The sequence below is a fragment of the Ornithodoros turicata genome, chromosome 5 (assembly GCF_037126465.1).
Source record: "Ornithodoros turicata isolate Travis chromosome 5, ASM3712646v1, whole genome shotgun sequence".
In the NCBI taxonomy this organism is placed as follows: Eukaryota; Metazoa; Arthropoda; class Arachnida; order Ixodida; family Argasidae; genus Ornithodoros; species Ornithodoros turicata.
In genome coordinates this window covers 60,961,449-60,979,720 of record NC_088205.1, presented here as the reverse complement: position 1 = coordinate 60,979,720, position 18,272 = coordinate 60,961,449, and the positions used below count along the sequence as shown (strand labels likewise).

At 46.2% G+C, this 18,272-nt stretch overlaps 1 protein-coding gene across 4 annotated transcripts in view; it reads left to right on the top strand.

Annotated features, from left to right (window-relative positions):
- The window catches only part of LOC135394538 (Krueppel-like factor 12), a 334,317-nt gene that overhangs the window by 232,983 nt on the left and 83,062 nt on the right, over nt 1-18,272 (top strand). For all 4 annotated transcript variants that reach the window (XM_064625320.1, XM_064625321.1, XM_064625322.1 and 1 more), the window contains one exon: nt 2,655-2,832. In XM_064625320.1, coding sequence (XP_064481390.1) covers nt 2,655-2,832 — 178 coding nt within the window. The remainder of the gene's footprint in view (nt 1-2,654; nt 2,833-18,272) is intronic.

Below are 18,272 nucleotides of genomic sequence, written 5' to 3'. Positions count from 1 at the left end.
TTGCTCCTGCGGGGTGGCTCATTAAATCTACGCCGACGTCTTGCTCTGCTCCCTGTAGACAGTATTTCACTGTGTACAGTTCTCACTGTCTCCCGCAGACAGTGATCCTGCCCGCAATGCTCCTCGACGGTGGACCCGACCCGTCAAGATGGCGCAACGTACATCTTGGAATCGATGCAGCCCACGTCTGTTCGATTAAACGATAGTAGGAAAAAGACGGTCTTGGGGAGGTTGCCCCCCCTCCTGGTCCTGGAGGTCGGGTATTGGTTATTCTACGCGCGACGCCACTCTCATTCCTGGACCCGATGTCGTTATAGGCCTCAGTTATACGTTCTTCTCTGTTTCCTGTTGCGTGAAGGGATTTGGTGTGCTTCTTTTTTTCTTCAGATGTTCGCTATATAGGTTTTTGTCTCGAATGAGAATCATTACGAGGAAATTTTGAGGGGATCAAGTTTAGGCGGCCTTTTGAGGGGCTTGGATAACGTCCTTTCAAGGCCAAATAGTGCTACGGGAAACTTCGTTCGATATGAGGTTGAGCTTGACGGATGCGCATAAGCCAGTTATTCACCTTGTGTTCTAGTAGTGGAAAAGCTGACAGGCAGGGTAGGGACATTGGGAGAATGTCACAGGTATTGCTTTGTGTGTGAACGCAAGAAGGCACTGCTGGAACTGGCACATTTCTTGGGAAGAGAGTCACGTGTGCTGGTCGAAGAATTTCATATGGTAACATGACAAAAAAGAAAAGAAAACTAACGGATTCGCATTGGATACTTGGAACTGTATCAACAAAACATGTTCTGCTGATATAACAAATGTTCAGCTGTTCAGCGCCGCTTGATCTCAGCTATCTATGACGGACATATTGAGTACGCATACTACAATTATAAGCATATCATTGACAAACATGGCTTGCTAACCCTTGCACGTCATATAGAACCTTGATTCGATTGTCATATTTTGTGTAAAATTGTACGTGCCATTTTCAACTGCCCGGGCTTATTACCTTGTTCAACTTCCATATGCATCCGATCACGTGCACTGAAATCTCGTTCCATTTTGACTATTCCATACTGACTATGCATACAAGTTAAGCCCCATAAATCGCCTACTAATAGCTTGAGCAGCCCTTGTGAACCACCAGATAAACATGTTTGCACCCTATCTCGTTTCCGCTGCAGTTTTCTCTGTTCCAATTATTTAGTTTATTTATTTAGTGTGTTTAATATCTGATTTTCTCTTTCGTTAGAGACGACTTCCTTATGTGCGCTCAGTGCCATCTCCGTTTGCTTTTGCGGAGGATGCACCATGTCTCAGACCTCAGTAGTTGTTATTGGGCTCCTTAACAAAAATACATTATTGTTATTATTATTATTACTACTGTTATTATTATTATGTTACGGGCGGTTTTATGTTATTGTACTATATTCGATAACCCTTCCATTTTCTTTTTTCTTTTTTTCGGTTTGTGTCGAAGAGGGGAACAGATTGGTGTGATATAGTGGTTGTTACCAGTTGTTAGATGAAAACCTTCGAGTCTAAGTCTGTGTAAAATGAAACATTGAGTTTCAGTATTTGAGGGATTCGGATCACCTATCTCTCCCGCAGAGCTTAAGCGCTTTGGTAAAACCACTGTAGCACTTAAATATTCATGCGCATCAACCGACTCCTCCAGTGAGTCATAATCAATGTCACTGCAATCTCTTCCTACAGCATTTCGTCTGCTGCAAGACGACGGACTGGAAATGCTCCTCTAATAGCAATCCCATACGTACATCTATACGCCCATTGTAAGGCCAAGCGGATTCTTTTGTGTCACGGCCGAGTTATTAGGCTAATGTCAAAACAGTGGCTGCATACAGATGTCGTGATTACCGCCCAACTCAACTTCTAAACGGCACTACAACAGCAATGATCTCGTTGTGTTTCGAGATATCAAAACATAATGCCACGTTGATGTCTGTATTACGGAAGCATAACGAGGAAGGTATCTTCAGATGATGGCGTCCTTTGCAGTGTTGTAGATGCATGCTTTTTGCGGGTCATAGCGAGCTTATAGTGGACTTTTTTTCAGAAGACGCGTTGCTTGAGTTAGCGGGGGGCTGGAGTTGCGGTGATGTCACAGCACAACTACTAACACGCACATTACAAAAGAAAAAGTAATGGCGGTGTCTTTAGACATTCTGGCAAGCGCATTTAAATGCGGCAGCTCTACAGAGCCATGTTGTGGTCACGCTGTTCGGTCTGACGTACTCATTTCGGTGCCATTGTAAATTTTTCGTCTTTCCTCTCTTCTTCTTTCTGTTATGGACAGACCTACGACTGTCGACGTTAACGTAGGCCCTATAAAGTTATATCTTTAATACCAATATATTTACATATAAAATTTATGCGAGGCATGCTTCAAAATAAAGTAACCAGGACACCTTCTCTGAATTACTCAGATCTAGAATTAGTCCGTACAAGACACGTTTGACAACGACGTATGCATTTACTATAGGCATATTTACTATAATTGAAACCCACTAATAATGAACTGATGTGGTGTCTAGCGCGAGAAATGATTTTTTTAGAAAGAACGTAAATCATATCCGTATATTCTTATAGTCGCTGCACGGACGGCATCTGATTAGATTTTCTTGTTCTTGGACTTGCAGGCGGAGTGTGCCCCGGTACAAATGGAGCCCGTCGATCTCTCTGTAAACAAGAGCAAGTCCTCGCCGGTCTCCTCTCCGCCTTCAGAATTCGGTGGTGGCAGCAGCTTCTGTGGCGACGGTGGTGACAGCAGGGATCGCACGCCCTCGCCACCCTGCGTCGACCTCAGCCTCAACAAAGGTATGTACACGAGAACTCGTTTTTGCCAATACGAAATGGACGTGGGCACCGGAGCGCACCATACGCTCTTAAAAAAAGATGGTGGTGGTGGTGACGAAAACCGGTGGCGACGCTCTTAAAAAAGAACTTGACCACATAACACGGTGAAGGCCAACCATTGCACAGAATGATATGGTCGTGCCACTCGTGATTCTTGGAAAGCTCGAGGTGTACGACTTTTTGTGACAGTTAACAAACTGCACACAACAGTGTCACAAGGTGGTGGTGATGATGGTGGTGAAACGGCCCGCCGTTGTCGTCTTCACAGTGGTGGGCAACGTCACGACTGACGCCCTAAGGGAATGTGCCTCCTGGGCCGACTTCTAAGGGAACTGTGCCGACATATGTCCGAAAGCGTCTGGGGAACAGTGTTACAAGGGGGGGGGGGGGGGTGTCGAGGTAGCTTGCCGTTGTTGGCCGCACTCAAGTGGGCATCGTCACGACTATAGCCAAAAAAAGGAAAAGAAGGTGGGAGAAAGGGGAGTTGAGGACTTCAAAGTGATGTAGAAGCAGGATGACCGGTACTGATGGGACGGAAGCACACTGTAGGTGAGAGGTGCACTAGAGTGGTCTCTCCGCTAGGCCCGTTGCTTGGAGAAAGCGCACGAGGCCGCGAGTTTTTGAAAGTCGTTCCGCACAGGAACCTTCGGGGAAGAGGACGTCCGTCAGTATACCTGGCCTGGCGTGGGGAACAGTGTCACAAAAAGACGTACGCCTCCCGTTTTTAACCAATGAGGGGGCAGAACGATGCCACTCCTGATGGTGGTTCGCTATGAGCGCGCGCTATGCGGATGAAGTTCTATTTTAAGAGTGCAGCATAATGTACAACTGTAATGCCGTGAAATACCCCAAGGGGATTTCTCCTTTTTGTGAAATCCATAATTTGATGTGTACACCTTTCTTCAAAGGTAGTGAGTTCACACAAAACAGAGGTTACTCAGAGCATGTCAGACTGCTCTTGCTCTCCGTACACTCCAAGAGCAGAGCTTCACACCATAGCGCGCTTCTAGACACCCATCATCCCGAATGACAACGTTCTCTCCCTTATTTGAAAGGGGGTGCGTACGCCATTTTTGTGGCAACTGCGTAAGGCCACAAAAATGGTGACGCGCCCCGTTTGCAGCAAATCAGGCGAAAGAACGATGCCACTCGGGATGATGGTTGGCTAGGAGCGCGCTATGGGGTGAAGTTCATTTTTAAGTGTGTAGGATTTTAAAATACGTCTTCACCGCACAACAGGTTGAAGACTGGCTATTGCAAAGAATTATTCCGTTATCACTCCAAGTGAAGTTCTATTTTGAAGAGTGTGATTGGCTAGGCATATTTCAATGGTATCCTGTATACCGCATAACAGTTATGTGATCTGTCGAACGAATAATTGATTCGCAGCTTCGAATTTCGCCTAAAATCTAGATAACGCTCGCGATAATGACGTTTAAAAATGCCAAAAATGCAGACGGACGATACAGTTCGCTTTCGCGACGCATGACAGAAGGTTTTGCAATTCCAAGTCGCTTATCGTTGTGCTCGATTAAATCGCGCAGTACACGCGAACGTGCGCTAAGCTTCCGTATATCGCCCCGGTACGGAAGCGAAGTTCTGTCACACTATGTCATTCCTCGGTACAGTTTTTTTGTTAGTGTTGCGGCACGGGAGGGGTATGTACTCCATTCTGGCGGCGTTATATTCGGGGCTTTGTGTTTTAAGGTTAAGCCCGGTAAAACCCGTCTTACCCCGATTTACATCATTGTCATGTGGTAAAACCCGAAAACCCCGAAAATGAACTTGCCCAAACGCCCACATTTTTAAAACTGAGAGAGAGAGAGAGAGGGGGGGGGGTTATGTCAAAATTGCTTATCTGGTGTTGGCCACACGCGAGTGGGCACCGGTACGATCGTAGCAATATTAGAACAGAACTTCGCCGCATAGCACGCCCTCCATCCCGAATATCATCGTTCTGCCCCTTGATTGGTTAAAACTGGAGGCGTGCGGCTTTTGGCTATAGTCGTGACGATGCCCACTCCTGTGTGGCTAACAATGGCGAGAAAGACCCTCCCTTGTGACACTTATGCAGTTAATTGTCACAAAAGTCGTATGACCCGCGCTTTCCACGAATCAGGAGTGATAAAGGTATCATGCTGTGCAAGGGTTAGCGTTGAGCGTGCTATGTGGGGAAGTTCTCTTTTAAGCGTGTCAGCATCTCGTGTTCGTCTGACATACGCGATCCCGACCACAATTTAGAAATGATTCACCCGAAATTTTGTTTTCCTACCCAGCGTCTCCCGATATTATCCGAATTTTGCAGCTCCGAGCAGAAAACTCGATTTTTGTCCCCGACAAGAAATATAAACGGGAGGGACTATTTATATTGCGTTATCCTCTGTCCACTATAGCTGTCTTGATTCACGCTGAACGCACAGATCAGCATTAGGCCTAAGTATTTAACTGTCGTCGGACAAGTAAGGTAACGTAAGGGCCACTCTCGTAACTCTTCGGAGGCCGGCAAAGAGACGAACACGGGGTGACGGAGGAAGATATAGGCAACAAGAAGGAAAGGTCGAAATTTATTTCCTTCCTGTTTTCTTTCTCGCCGTCGTGTTCCCGTTTATGTGTTTTTCGCTCGTGGTCTTTTGCTTGTTTCCTGCGGCTTAGCGTCAGGTTAGAGGGCAACCGAAGCGAAAACTGCCTCCGGTAAATCTAGTGCCGTCGGGTGTTCTTCTCCATGCTGCTCCGGCTTCGGGTGCTCGCTTGTAAGCGTTTCCCCAGGGCTTTCTTACGTTGACGTTACCCGGTGGCGGGGACGGAGTTCCGTTGCTATTCGGTGTAGCTAGTCCTGGGCCATCGGCAAGAAGGGAGATTAAGTTGCAGAGCGCCCGAAATAGGTGTACTTCATGAACAAAAACAGTTACGTGCATGACGATGGGACGAGGTATGTCATCGCAGGAATTACAATGCCTTACCTCAGGGCAAGTGGGTTAGTGTACGCGTGTGATGGGAAGAAAGGAGCTGAAGCATACACACACCCACGCACACGTGACACAACACATGACAAGTAAGATACTGCACGCGGAGAACCACGGTGACTGTCGGGATTCACCGCTCAGTAGCAGGCTATTCGCAATACTGCGACTCATCGATGTTATCTGGCCAGAAAATTGTCGAAAACAAACAAACAAACAAACAAACAACAACAACGAGTGTATGATGATGGCGATGGTAATTATCACGACGACCTGGAGTGTTTCACTGCTGGAGTGTGGGATACCCCTACCCCCTAGAGATACACACACAGGTGACACACCACTCTATATATAGAAACAGAGGTTCGCCGCAGAACATGCCCCTCGCAACCATTGGTTTGGCTTGGTAGAAGAAAAAAAAAGCGTTTGACCAGCCATCATTCCGAAAGATATCGATCCTCTTTCCCGACTTGTAGAAAACGGAAGGCCCATATTTTTATCGGACTCTTTGTGTTGTGATGGTCACAAAAAGGCGTACGCTTTGTTCTTCTCTCAAATCAGAGCTGAAAATTGCATCATTCTGTGCGTAGTACTCTTGCGTTGACTGTGTTATGTGGCAGACGTTTGCGTTTAGAGCGAGAGAGAGAGATGGACGGCGTAAGTATTAGCTCGTGTCGCATGCGTCTTACACAGAGAGAGGGATACCCTTCCTCATGCTGCATAATCTGCTGTCACGACCCCACGTTCTTAAAGTCTACGACAAATGTAACCGGAGCTCCCATAGCGCCCTCCACTGTCATCAGGGTCACCGCCTGTCGCTCTATAGCGGACGCAGTTTCTTCTGTGCACGAACAGAAAATGTGGCAAAAACGTTTTGTTCCTTCTAATAATGGCCCTTCTAATGGAAGCGTCGGTCGTGTACGACACGTCGCTAATGGTCGACGTACACGACGCGTGACGTCTGGCGTGACGTCTCCAAAGCACAAGTGTATCGTTCGGGTCATTTCGAGCAGCAAACGCTTGAGTTCAACAAGTTCTTACGGTGTTGCTGTTCCCTTTCTCTTTTTTTTTTTCTTTTACTTGAGAAAATAAAAAATACGACTATGCGGAACGCCTTCCAGTTCCGAAATTAAGGAAGAGTTAGTGAACAACGCACGCCAAGGCCATTTAATCGACACTGGGGTGGACAGACAGCAGAGAAGCAACGGCAAAACAGAACACAATACTGGCGCGTGATGCACAGTGTACTGGCCCACTAATTACAAGTTTCAGCGCCCGCGTTCCTGGGGTTGGTGGTTAATCGCAAAAAGGAATCGAGATATGAGGTCGTCGATGCATGCTCCGCCATGACCTGATGGGTGTACTTATTTATCGTCGGTACTCACTTAGTATTCAAAAGAGGTACTCTAGACAGTGAAGGGCGTTGCGGTGAACACTGTTTCTTAACCTAACCAGTACACGATTCCGCCACGCAGACGCGATCTGTCTTGCCGCGAGGTTTTTTCAAACTCCGAACCGCTCGGATCCATCTTGTAGCAAGGTCCCCTTAGTATACTTAACCAGCAAATATAGACAAAGTTGCGGTCCTTAACTGCACGCATCTTGCATTCATTATGACGAGAAACCTACCCAGTGCCTGGGCGTTTGCCACGTCCAGTAGCGAGCGTCACGTCCATAGCCGGCGCACACGGAGCTGGCTAGACACGATCGGGATGTTTTGTAACTTGTATGTATATCCACGGTAGCTGACACTTGATCGTTTCATGCCAAGCGCTCGTTTCAGGCCTCGCCTTCCTAAGCGGCCTTAGGGCAAACTAAAAACGTGGTCGATGCGCATCACTGGACATGCCCTGTATGATGCGTGTAAGTATATTTAGAAATGTTTCGGACAGCCGTGTTACACACTTTACAAATTTTTCACGGGCTACGCGTTCGAGCGTGAAAAAGTTACGGGGCCTTTGTAGGCAGCGCTCGATGTCAGTGTATTGTGCCTGCGACCTCTCTTGGGCGCGCGACGTCTAATGGGGGACCCATAAGGTGCGCACCGATGCTTGGAAAGGTCGCCGGGGTGATGGAACGCGAAGCGGGCACAGGTGCGCAGGGTTGGTCATTGCGCTAAAAGTGTATATGGGTGCTTCAGAAAGAGGAATATATTGATGGTGCAGATGGGAGGTCATTATCGTAATCGCTAATGACGCTATAAGGGACAAGATGAAGTGTGAATGGAAGTGGAAATTTAATACTTCAAGTCGCCGCTTTAGAAGGGTCTCACCAGTAATTTATGTCCCAGGAAGCGACTGAACATTTGTTGTCGGCTTTGTACGGGCATACCCGTCGATGTCTGACCGACAAAGTAGATTGTGCATTAATGTCACGCGTGTATGCTCAAAGTTCATTCGTGCAATCCCTGCAGTGCAAGAAAGAAATGAGGTAACCTATATGTGCAGTAACTGCATGCAGTCCAACTAACCGTCGTAGATTGGACGGCGAATAGGAGGGATGAAGCATTATTGTGAGTGAGCGTAAATGAAAATCATATGGAACATTATTACATTTTTGTGTATTGGACTCATTTTGCCAGTTTGAAGCCTTTGTGCACTGACATTACGTGACCATGAGGGCTTCATGCAATACCAAGGGCTTGGATGTAGTACCTTTATTCATCTTCATCGTTTTATATCTCACACTAACCAGCAAGCCCTTAGGCAGTGAGCCGCAAATTAAGTGGCAAGTTTTCTCACTGGTCGCTATTACACGTATTTATTGTTCTTGTTGTGTGTCGAAAGCGCCTCGCTTCGTACCAAAATATCATGTGTAAAAGCGGGTTTGAATTATTTAAGCTGCATTTTTATTTCGGGGAAATAATTAAATACGATAACAGCCAGGGCATTGAACAGGACGACCTCTAAGCTTGAGCGAGATACGCATGAACTGAAAGAAATGCTTATCTATGCAAAACTGCTTATCTCATCATCGTCTCTTTATGTGTGTGTGTCTGTGTGTGTGCTTATCTCAAAATTAATGGAATTACAGTGATTTACACTCAGTAGTTTTTTTTCTTTCTAGTTTTCCTTCTTTTTTTTTTTTTTTTTTCAGAACATGCTATACCAATTTCTCGGCGTCTGCGTAGATCGTAAGCTCATTTACCGGTATTTAGCGTATTAGCGGTAAAAATACCCATCGCGATGAAACGAGCGTGAAAGTTGCAGCAGATGTTAAGTGGCAGATAATTTTCGGTATTGAGAGTTTGGCTACCATGAAACTGGGCACATTAACTGTAGAAGTAAAGGAAAACTCACGACTAACGGCTCTGCGCGACTAAAGGCAATTGCGGACTGTACAGCACACGAGATCAAGTCTCGTTGACAAAAAAGTGTCCTCACAGCCACTTACCGGGTCTGTATCGATTTGGCAATATTTCATTTGAGTTACAGATTTGTGTTAAAATTAACGTAATTGCCGAAACATGATGCAGGTTGTACGTGCCGTATAGGCATGATCGTAACCATTGAAAAGTAATATGACAATCTTGTTATGACCGCCCTGCATATAGCCTCGCGTGATATCAAGTAGAAGCACTCGCAACGTGAAAGCTCCTATACTTTCTCAACAAACTCTAAAGTTACGGCAATGTGTTTCAGAGCAAAAGAATAAATAAATAAAGGGCAGGTACCACAGAAGTAGACCATGGCTGCATCGAGAATTGATAATCGATGAAGTTGTCAACATTTCCACCATAGCAGGTCTTGCAGCCACGCCCCTGTCGAATATAAAGCCATCAAGTCACTCCAGGTGGCTCTATCGCAATCACGGCAGAATGTCACTAATTTGGGTGGGAACGGGACTTGATTGATTCGTTACGCGCCCTGGTGTTGTCCCAAATATGCGTCCCTCGTTGTGTCCGGCCTGTCACCTTGCCCATGTGTCGGGATTAGGCCTGCAAAATCACGACGTCATGTCGTTTCAAGGATTCCATTAGCAGCTTGTTGGGCGGCATTTGCGTGCATCGCGAGGGGATGGGATGAAGGAAAATCTTACATTGTGTCCTTTTCGGAAATATTTCGTCGAACTGCGTGGGTTTGTGCGTTGTGTTTGCATGTCAAGTTCCTTTCGGTGCCTTGTTGAGCAACTAATGCCAGTGAACACGTGGGCTGTCATGGGAGAAGGAGCAGAACGTCAAACACAAATGTTTGGAACCAGTTACGTCCAACGGTTGCAACGAAACAGATAAGGTTCTGTAGTGTATACCATTATTTCGCAAAAATATGTGTCGTACCTGTTGTATCTGTCGAATTTTTCTCATGCATCTCTTCGTGTAACGTACTGAGCTCCCAGTGAAACTTCGGTGTCTATATGCATTCTTAGGTTGAAATGATCCATCTTTACTGATAACTGTAAGGCTTTTAAAATGTTTATCTCAAATATTCTACCGAAAAGTGAACGCAAACAGCAAATGATTACCAAGACACCATCAGGTATCTTCCCAAACAAGGAGAAATTAGCCGAGGCGGGCTGCAAACGCTACGTTTGATTTGACTATCTTCCCAGCACTCCTTACAACACTTCCTCAAAATTTTCAAACACGAATACATCTTAAATGGCTATGCACGTCAATGGCCAGTTGATGCAACTTGCACTCCGGATTTCCAACATCTTGGATAAATCTGTATATATAGCCACTACCGGAGAGAGTGTCGCATGTCCGCACAATGTTCACGATGTTTATCGATTGCCTTGTAGACACATGTGTAGGCTATGAAGAAAGAGCCGCGAATGTGGGCATGCAGGACTACTAAGTGTTGCAGTTGCCGCAGGACCGAACATCCAGTTTTGAGATTTCTACCAACGCAGATTTCAAGCCAACATACAGGCTGGTATATAGTTTCTTTCTGTGAACGTAGTTTTTAATTTAATTTTAGTGGTTCACTACTGGTTCAACTCCTCCTCCTCCTCATTATCATATACCGTCATCGTCTTCGCACGAGTCTAGACTTTGCCACCAAACGTGAGGTCAACTTTGGGCGATCGTACACATCACCACCACCACCACCGCCAGCATGTTTATTTTTGCCGTCCTGCAGGTCCGTGCAGAGTCGATTATGCTTGCAAAGTGCACGCACAAATGCGAGAAGTGAACATATGTATAAAGGAAGGGAAATAACAAGGTAGTGGTCGAACAAGCGGAACCGTCTGGTCGATCGCAATGAGCACCTACGGAGAATGAATGGAACGTGCATGCAGGGTGGGCGAGCGCTCGGCTAATCCCTTATTTACTGTGAGGCCGGGTCGACCTTTTCCATTTGGTATTCCCGACGCTGTACAACGTCGTGAGGCGCCGTTGCAGACGTGGAAGACGGTGGCATACAGGACCGCAGGGCCTTTAGGCGGTTCGCTAACTTTGGACGCGGCATGGCTTGTACGGCGTTCGGTATAGTGTCTCGGCTTTTGGGAGTCCCGTGTTCATATAAGAACGGAGGTTGTGCAGTAGGTTAAGAAACGCCGTATGATGTAAGTGCAAGCCTATAAAGTGAACGACAATGAAAACGACGTGAGGTTAATTAGCTTGAGTGTGTTTTAAAGCGATAGCGTGACAACTGCCGTGTGCATCCATCCGCCGGCACTTTTTAATCAATTTCTTCGAAACCTTTTTCGTTCCCTTATTGCTATCTACTGTTTTGTCTGTTGGTCACACCGTAGACAGCCGTCTTCCAGGCAGTTGCATCATTAATCTTGTCATCTCTCGTTATAAATCTGTAATCTTATCCCTCACCCTTCGTCCTCTCTTACACCCACCCATTGATTCGATGGCCTATTGTCTTTGGCTGTGTGCCGTACCGAGTACAAGAAGAAGAACTACCGTGTAGGTCCGTCCATAGCATTACAGGACCACGTGACAGTGAACACGTGGTCAGACATTTACCGCCAAAGATGGCCCTAATTAAGCTGCTGCGTTTATTCGTGTGGCGTAGTGCCCAAAGACGCAGCCATTTTGTTCCCTTTGGATTTTTCATTGTAGTTCTTACATTACGCTTTTTATTTATTTTCTTTCATGTTAATCGTGCACTTATTGACCAAGCTATTTGCCCGTCGATTTGACGGCATCGTGATTACTGGGCTAACTTCAAAGGGAACCGTACCCTCGTGACATTATCCTTAAAGCGCATGGGAGAAAAACCTACACTCTTCAAAACTTCAAACCACTCAAATGAACGATGTCATTCCTGATGATGGTTGACTAGGAGCATGTTATGCAGTGAAGTTCTGTTTCTAGAGTGTACGACGAGGAGGCGGGATGTAAATATGTTCTACAAGCCAGAAGATGGCGAAAAATACCGTTGAATTTGTCACCACAGATTGGCTTACTACCAGCTCCCGTGTAAATATTGTTATTCATTCACTCATGTCATTCTTGTACGTAGCGCCATGAACCATAATAAACGGTGAAAAAAAAAAAAAAAAACAGCTCCCGTGGCATAGTGGTTAGAGTGATCGCTTTCCACGCCGAGACTGGGAGGTGACACGGGTTCGAATCCTGTCACCGGCTGTGCTATCTGAGGTTTTCCCTGGGTTTTCCGAAGACTTTCTAGACGAATGTCGGCACAGTTCCCCTTGAAGTCGGCCCAAGACGCATACTAACCCCCCCTTGTCCCCAACTCCTTCCTGCTGTCTCTCTTCATCTGTCCACGCCTATACGCCGCTCATAGCCACAGTTGCTTCGCAGCGCTAACACGGAATTAAAAAAAAAGATTGGCTTACTGGGACGGTTTCTTCGCTCTCTGTCAGCAGTCGAATCAAGAAAGAGTTAACCATTGGACGTCCCAAGCAGGAAACCCCCTTTTGCGATCCCTTCATTTAATTTATTTTTCTGCGGGTCTCTTGTGGATTGTGTTTTGAGGACAGTGAGATTCAGTGGGGAATTTTCCACCACTCATATATAAATGCCCTCTCTGATGTACGGTCTGATGTAGGGTCATGCTGTGTAGGGTCACATTTATACCACGTCCCTCCATCAAAAAGAAGAAGAAGAAACAGAAACAGCTTAGGGCACGCTGTCTCCCTTGTCCATCTCACTATATAGAATGCATGCTACCTGCATTGTCGGAAGATATGGTGGTTGATAATAAATCATTCAGCAACCCCCGTTTGATGCTAGTTTTTGGTGTCATTCGCAATTTCACCTTCCGTGTGTCACTTGCGTGTCTTTAAATTCTGTTACTAACAGAAAAAAAGAAAAGAAAGAAAGGAAGAGGCCGTGCCAAAGGTATGACAGAAGGAGATGCCGGGGACAGGAGAAGCATGCCCATTATAGGGCAGCATTTGCCATTTAAGGTGTGCTTTGAGGAAAACAGGTGGCCTGTTAAGGTCGTCCAGGAATGCTAAACAAAGTAGCTAAGTTAAATTACTCCATGCTACCATACGTAGTATCCTCGCCTTACTATACGAGCTGTCTCAATTAGGAACTGTCCTGTATGGACGATAACTTTTTCCGTTCTTTCTTTTTGACGCATGTAACATCTTCAGCAATAAAATAGTTTTAATCAGAATAGCTATGTGCGAAATAACGCACCTGCGCCAACAGAAACAACCGTGCTTTCCTCTGGGGTATGCGACTGTAACCTGCCTCTTCGTTCCTATTCGACACCAATCCTTCACAGCATCAACGATAAACCTTCACCTTCGCTTAATCCGTACGCATCCACTAGGGTCACTGTTGCGCTGTTTATGAATTCTATATAGTCACGCATATTGGCGGTTCATTAATTGTGGCATCGAGCTCTTTCGAATCTGAAAAAAAAAAAAAAAAAAAGACAGAGAGAGAGAGAGAGAGAGCCGAACCGTTCGCCAAACTACTGACTGCCTCGCCGTCGCAGATTAACTTGAAAGGACGAACTTCTAATCCCAGATATCATTAGGTTGAGACGAAGTTCGTACATCTTGCTACCAACGTAATTTTCGGGTCTACAGTTCACCACGTTACACGCAGTATCGGGTAATGGCCTTGGATCTTTCTGTCGTTCTTTTTCCCTGAGCAACCCCACGTATGTTGTTAGCGTGGATCGCCTGCTTTGTAAGTCATCACAAGCTGTTTCGCACCTTCCTCGGCTGGATTAATCTAGCCGTAAGAAGATTGTTCCTTCCTTGTCGGCAGTACAAGTTGCTCGTCGTCCTAAAGTGAGTTGAGTTCCGGGGTAAGCGATCACTTGCGCAAAAGAGCGGAAAAAGGTAGAGAGAAAACTGGGGAAAGTTGTTTTAAATACGTTGTGTCCGTATATAAATATATAAATAAATTTCACAAGTGCCGCCGCTTGTGAAATTTGTCCAGAGCTGTGGGATGGATACCGCCTTCTAGCATCCTCTGTGCATGATCTTGGGATAATTGTGAATAGTGTTTAATTGTGGACTTCTGGTGAACATGTGGATAGTGGACTTCTGAATAGTGAATAGCGAACTTGCGAGTAGAGCACCGGAGGAGTAGTTTTGGAGGGTGGGGGGTGGGGTGGGGTGAGAATTTATGTTAGGAGTAGCAGAACAAGTCGGGAGGCTAGTTCAATTTCTCCTTTTTTCCTTTTTTTTCTTACAAACAAACTATCTTACATTCAATAAGAGTCCCAGGCGGAAACACGTTGTTCAATTGTTCTTTTTTTCCTCGCACTACTCGCGAATGGAACAAGTTACCACCATACCTGACGAGCATTCCTAGCTCTTTTTCTAAGGCACTTATGGACCAACTAAGCATGTTAAAATAGGCGATCACTTGTTGTCTCCTTCTTTTTCTTCTTTCGTTTCTTGTTGTCTCTAATTGGTCGTGTGACGAATTCAACCTCTCCCTGGTATTTTTCTTCATCAACATCAACCTCTTTCTTTTTCGTCTTTTTTTCAGGTACCGTGATTGTTGCGGTGAATTACCTGATCCGATCGTCTTTCATATAGTTGTCATTGTTGTTGTACTTTTTCGTTATGTTAGGCTTTGTGTGAGCCACATGGATGCTGTGTCCCTGTGTTATTCTTCCTTGTGCTCTCTCTGCCTTGGCTCTCAACTCATGGCCGGCAGTATTCTCCAAAATAAAATAAAAAATAAAAAAATTATCGCATCGGTTCTAGAAGAGAGCGGGCCGTACGCCTCTTTGTGGTAATTAGCGGCCTCCCGTTTTTATCAAGTGAAAAAAGAGAATCCTATCATTCTTTGTGGCGGTGGCTGCAAACGTATTCTACGCTCAGAGCTAACCGTCATTGAGAATTATGGCCTATACGTTTTCTTGCTTTTTTTTATCACTTAACATAACATACTAGTAGTATATCCAAGCTGCCACAAGAAGGCGTACCCCCTCATTGCCAAACAAGCTGGTATTAAGAAAACACTGCAAAACAATCATTCTGGAAGCTCCGTTTTTTGAGTGTAGGACCTGCAGGTTTTGGAGCGAAACAATTTCCCCGATTGTAAAGAGCTCATTGGTTTGACCAGACGAACTAATTATTTATTACTCAATAGACGCGTATCGATTGGCTGTGCGTAACCAGTAAAATCTGTTACGCGCGGAATCGTTCACTTTATGCAAATGCAGCGAGGCTGTGTGACCTGGCTTAGTGGACGCAATATGGGCCCGTGAGCCCTCTGCGTGCAGACGTCATTTCATGAACGGTAGAGTCGCTATGTAACACGTGGCTTTTGTTTAAGACGTCAAAAACGAATTACTCCCATGAAGGATTCGTTCTTCACACGTCGTTGTTGACATGACTCAAAAGGACATTCGTGCGGAACTACGTAATGGAGTTGAGTTGAGTTCAGTTGATAAGAAAAGAAAAAAATGGAGAAACTATGTAATGGCCTTTTTGGCACGTCATATATCCGGCATATAAACCGTGCAATTGCACAAAAGCAACGAAGGAAATATTTTATTTATTATTTAAAATTGCAGCGAAAATTTCAACGGAAGAGTGATGCAAGTTGTTAAAGGAAAATTTATTAAACTCAAGAACTCAAGATGAAAGTTAGTGACAACATGGATGTGGGCGATTATAATTACAGATAATTTCGTCACGCCCAGAAAGGTTTGCCGATTGGTAGCCGGTTGACCTCGCAGATCCAAACATCGGGGTGTCGTTAGTGTGAATGCGTTGCAGTGTTTTCTAAACACCAGCTCCGATTACAACATCGTTATTTGCATGCATTATGACCCGCAGTGAGCAAAACGGTATAACGATACAAGAAAACCCGCATTCGCACAGAACCGCAGGCAATGGCTGCTGCAGGTCACGCAGGTTTCACGCGTTTCGACGGGAAATTGCTCCAGTCCAGCTAAAAAATAAAGAATACACGTTGTCTGTGACTGTTGGAAGTCCCTCGTCCACAATATACTTATGGAGCTCAAGTGCATCCGCAACGTGAGCGAGCATATTCGCATCTTACCGAGAGGGTTCTTGCGTGGCAGGGCGTGTCCGGGTGCGGCATACACGACTGGGCCTGCGGGTTTTTTTTTCGGCGGCGTATGCCGTGGGAAGAGAGCCGGGGTCGACCCTCGATCAGCAGGGTCACCGCCGGGGTCGACCGCGGGAGGTCGCTCTTCGGGACATCCGTCTCACACTTCGGCATGGACCGGTACGCCTTCCACACGGGGCCATGTACACTTTGCATCCGTTTGGGAGTTGTGTACAGTTCACATGTGAGAGAGTCACCCGATGGCCTGATTGGGGTTACCACTGTCCGAGTGGGCGACTGCGGAAGAAGTCTCCTCAACGTACATTACGTTGTGATTATACGAGTTATTATATATACTTGTAGTTGTAGCTGAGGTCGATCAGTCTGAATTTGCACTTGTGCGTTGATCTCACGGGCGAAGCACAACTCGAAGACTTTTCGCATGTATATCTCAGAGGTCCCTAGGATCTTCAAGTGTTAGGAATGCTTGCTGGGACCCAGTCAAGAGCTAGTTTGAAGCCTTACCGTTTTAATTGCCACGTTTCATAGGCACACTGGAATGATATGAAGCATTGAAGACAGCCGGGGAGCGGTGCACTCTAGCGGTGCAAGGGGAGCGGTGCACCCTTAAAACAGAGGGGGGGGGGGGGTAATGTCAAACTAGGCTTGCCAGTGGTGGCCACACGCGAGTCAGCATCGTCACGACTGAAGCAAAAAATAAAATAAAGAAGAAGCATGAAGGGGAGAAGGTGAGGTATGTACAAGATAAAGGAAACCGATGGGACCGAAGAGCACTGTGGGTAGAAGGTACGCTAGACGGGTCTTTGCGCAAGGCCCGTTTCATGGAGAAAACGGAAGAGAAGAGAACTTCACCGCATAGAACGCACGGTCTTAGCCGTCCACCTTCCCGAATGACATGGAGTACGCCCTTTTGTGACGCTTATGCGGTTATGTTGCTTGTCACAAATAGGCGTATGCCCCGCGCTTTTCACAGATCAAGAGTGATAACTGCACTGACGTAGCCAGTGGGGTGGGGTGGGGTGTGTGTGTGTGTGAGGGACGGGGGAGTTTCTGGGTGTTCCACCCCCGAAATGGTACCTTTGGTACTGCATTTGGGAGAGGGAAATGGGGGCAATCCTTCTCTCCCGTGTAAAGTCACCGTAGCACCCCACCCGAAATATTTTTTGGCTACGCCGCTGGATAAACGGTATCATTCTGTGTAGTGGTTGGCCTTCACCGTGCTGTGTGGTGAAGTTCAATTTTAAGGTGGCGGTGGTGGTGGTATTGGAACTGCTTGCCGTAGTCGGCCACGCTCAGGCGGGAAGCGTTACGACTATCGCAAGGGGGGGGGGAGGGAATTGTCCATCCTGGGCCCGCTTCACAGGAGACAATTGCTACCATTTGTCTTTAAGCGTCTGAGGAGAACCAAGGGAACACACATAGACAGCACATATCCGGTGTCGGGATTCGGAAGTGGGTCGCCTGTTTTAAGGTGGTGGTGGTAGTGGTGCTAATGAAACAGGTCTTAAGAGTGCACCGTATAGCACGATCCTAGCCAAGCATCATCCCGAATGACATCGTTCTTTCCCCATAGTTTTTAAATGGGAAACATACACCTCTTTATAACACCTATGTAGTCATGATAATTGACACAAAAGGGCGTACGCCTCACGCTTGCCACAAATCAGTATCGATATGTCTCATGTGGTGAAGTTCTGATTGAAGGGTGTTATGTAGTTAAATTCTGTTCTGTGTGTGTGGGGGGGGGGGGGGTGTTTCTTCGCTGTGTTGTATCACCTGAAAGCCCTATATTTCACACGATCTACCCTGAGCAGTATTAAGGTTGTTTGAACCGAAGGATACCACTGACACATAGGCCGCGATTGAGATGAAGCACCTCCAAATGTCCATATACTTTCAACCCTCATGAATAACGCGACGAGCCAAACTGCTCCCTCCTAAGTGTCGCGTCACTTCCTACACGAAACCATCTGAGCACAGCGTTTACCACTGCCACTTTTTCT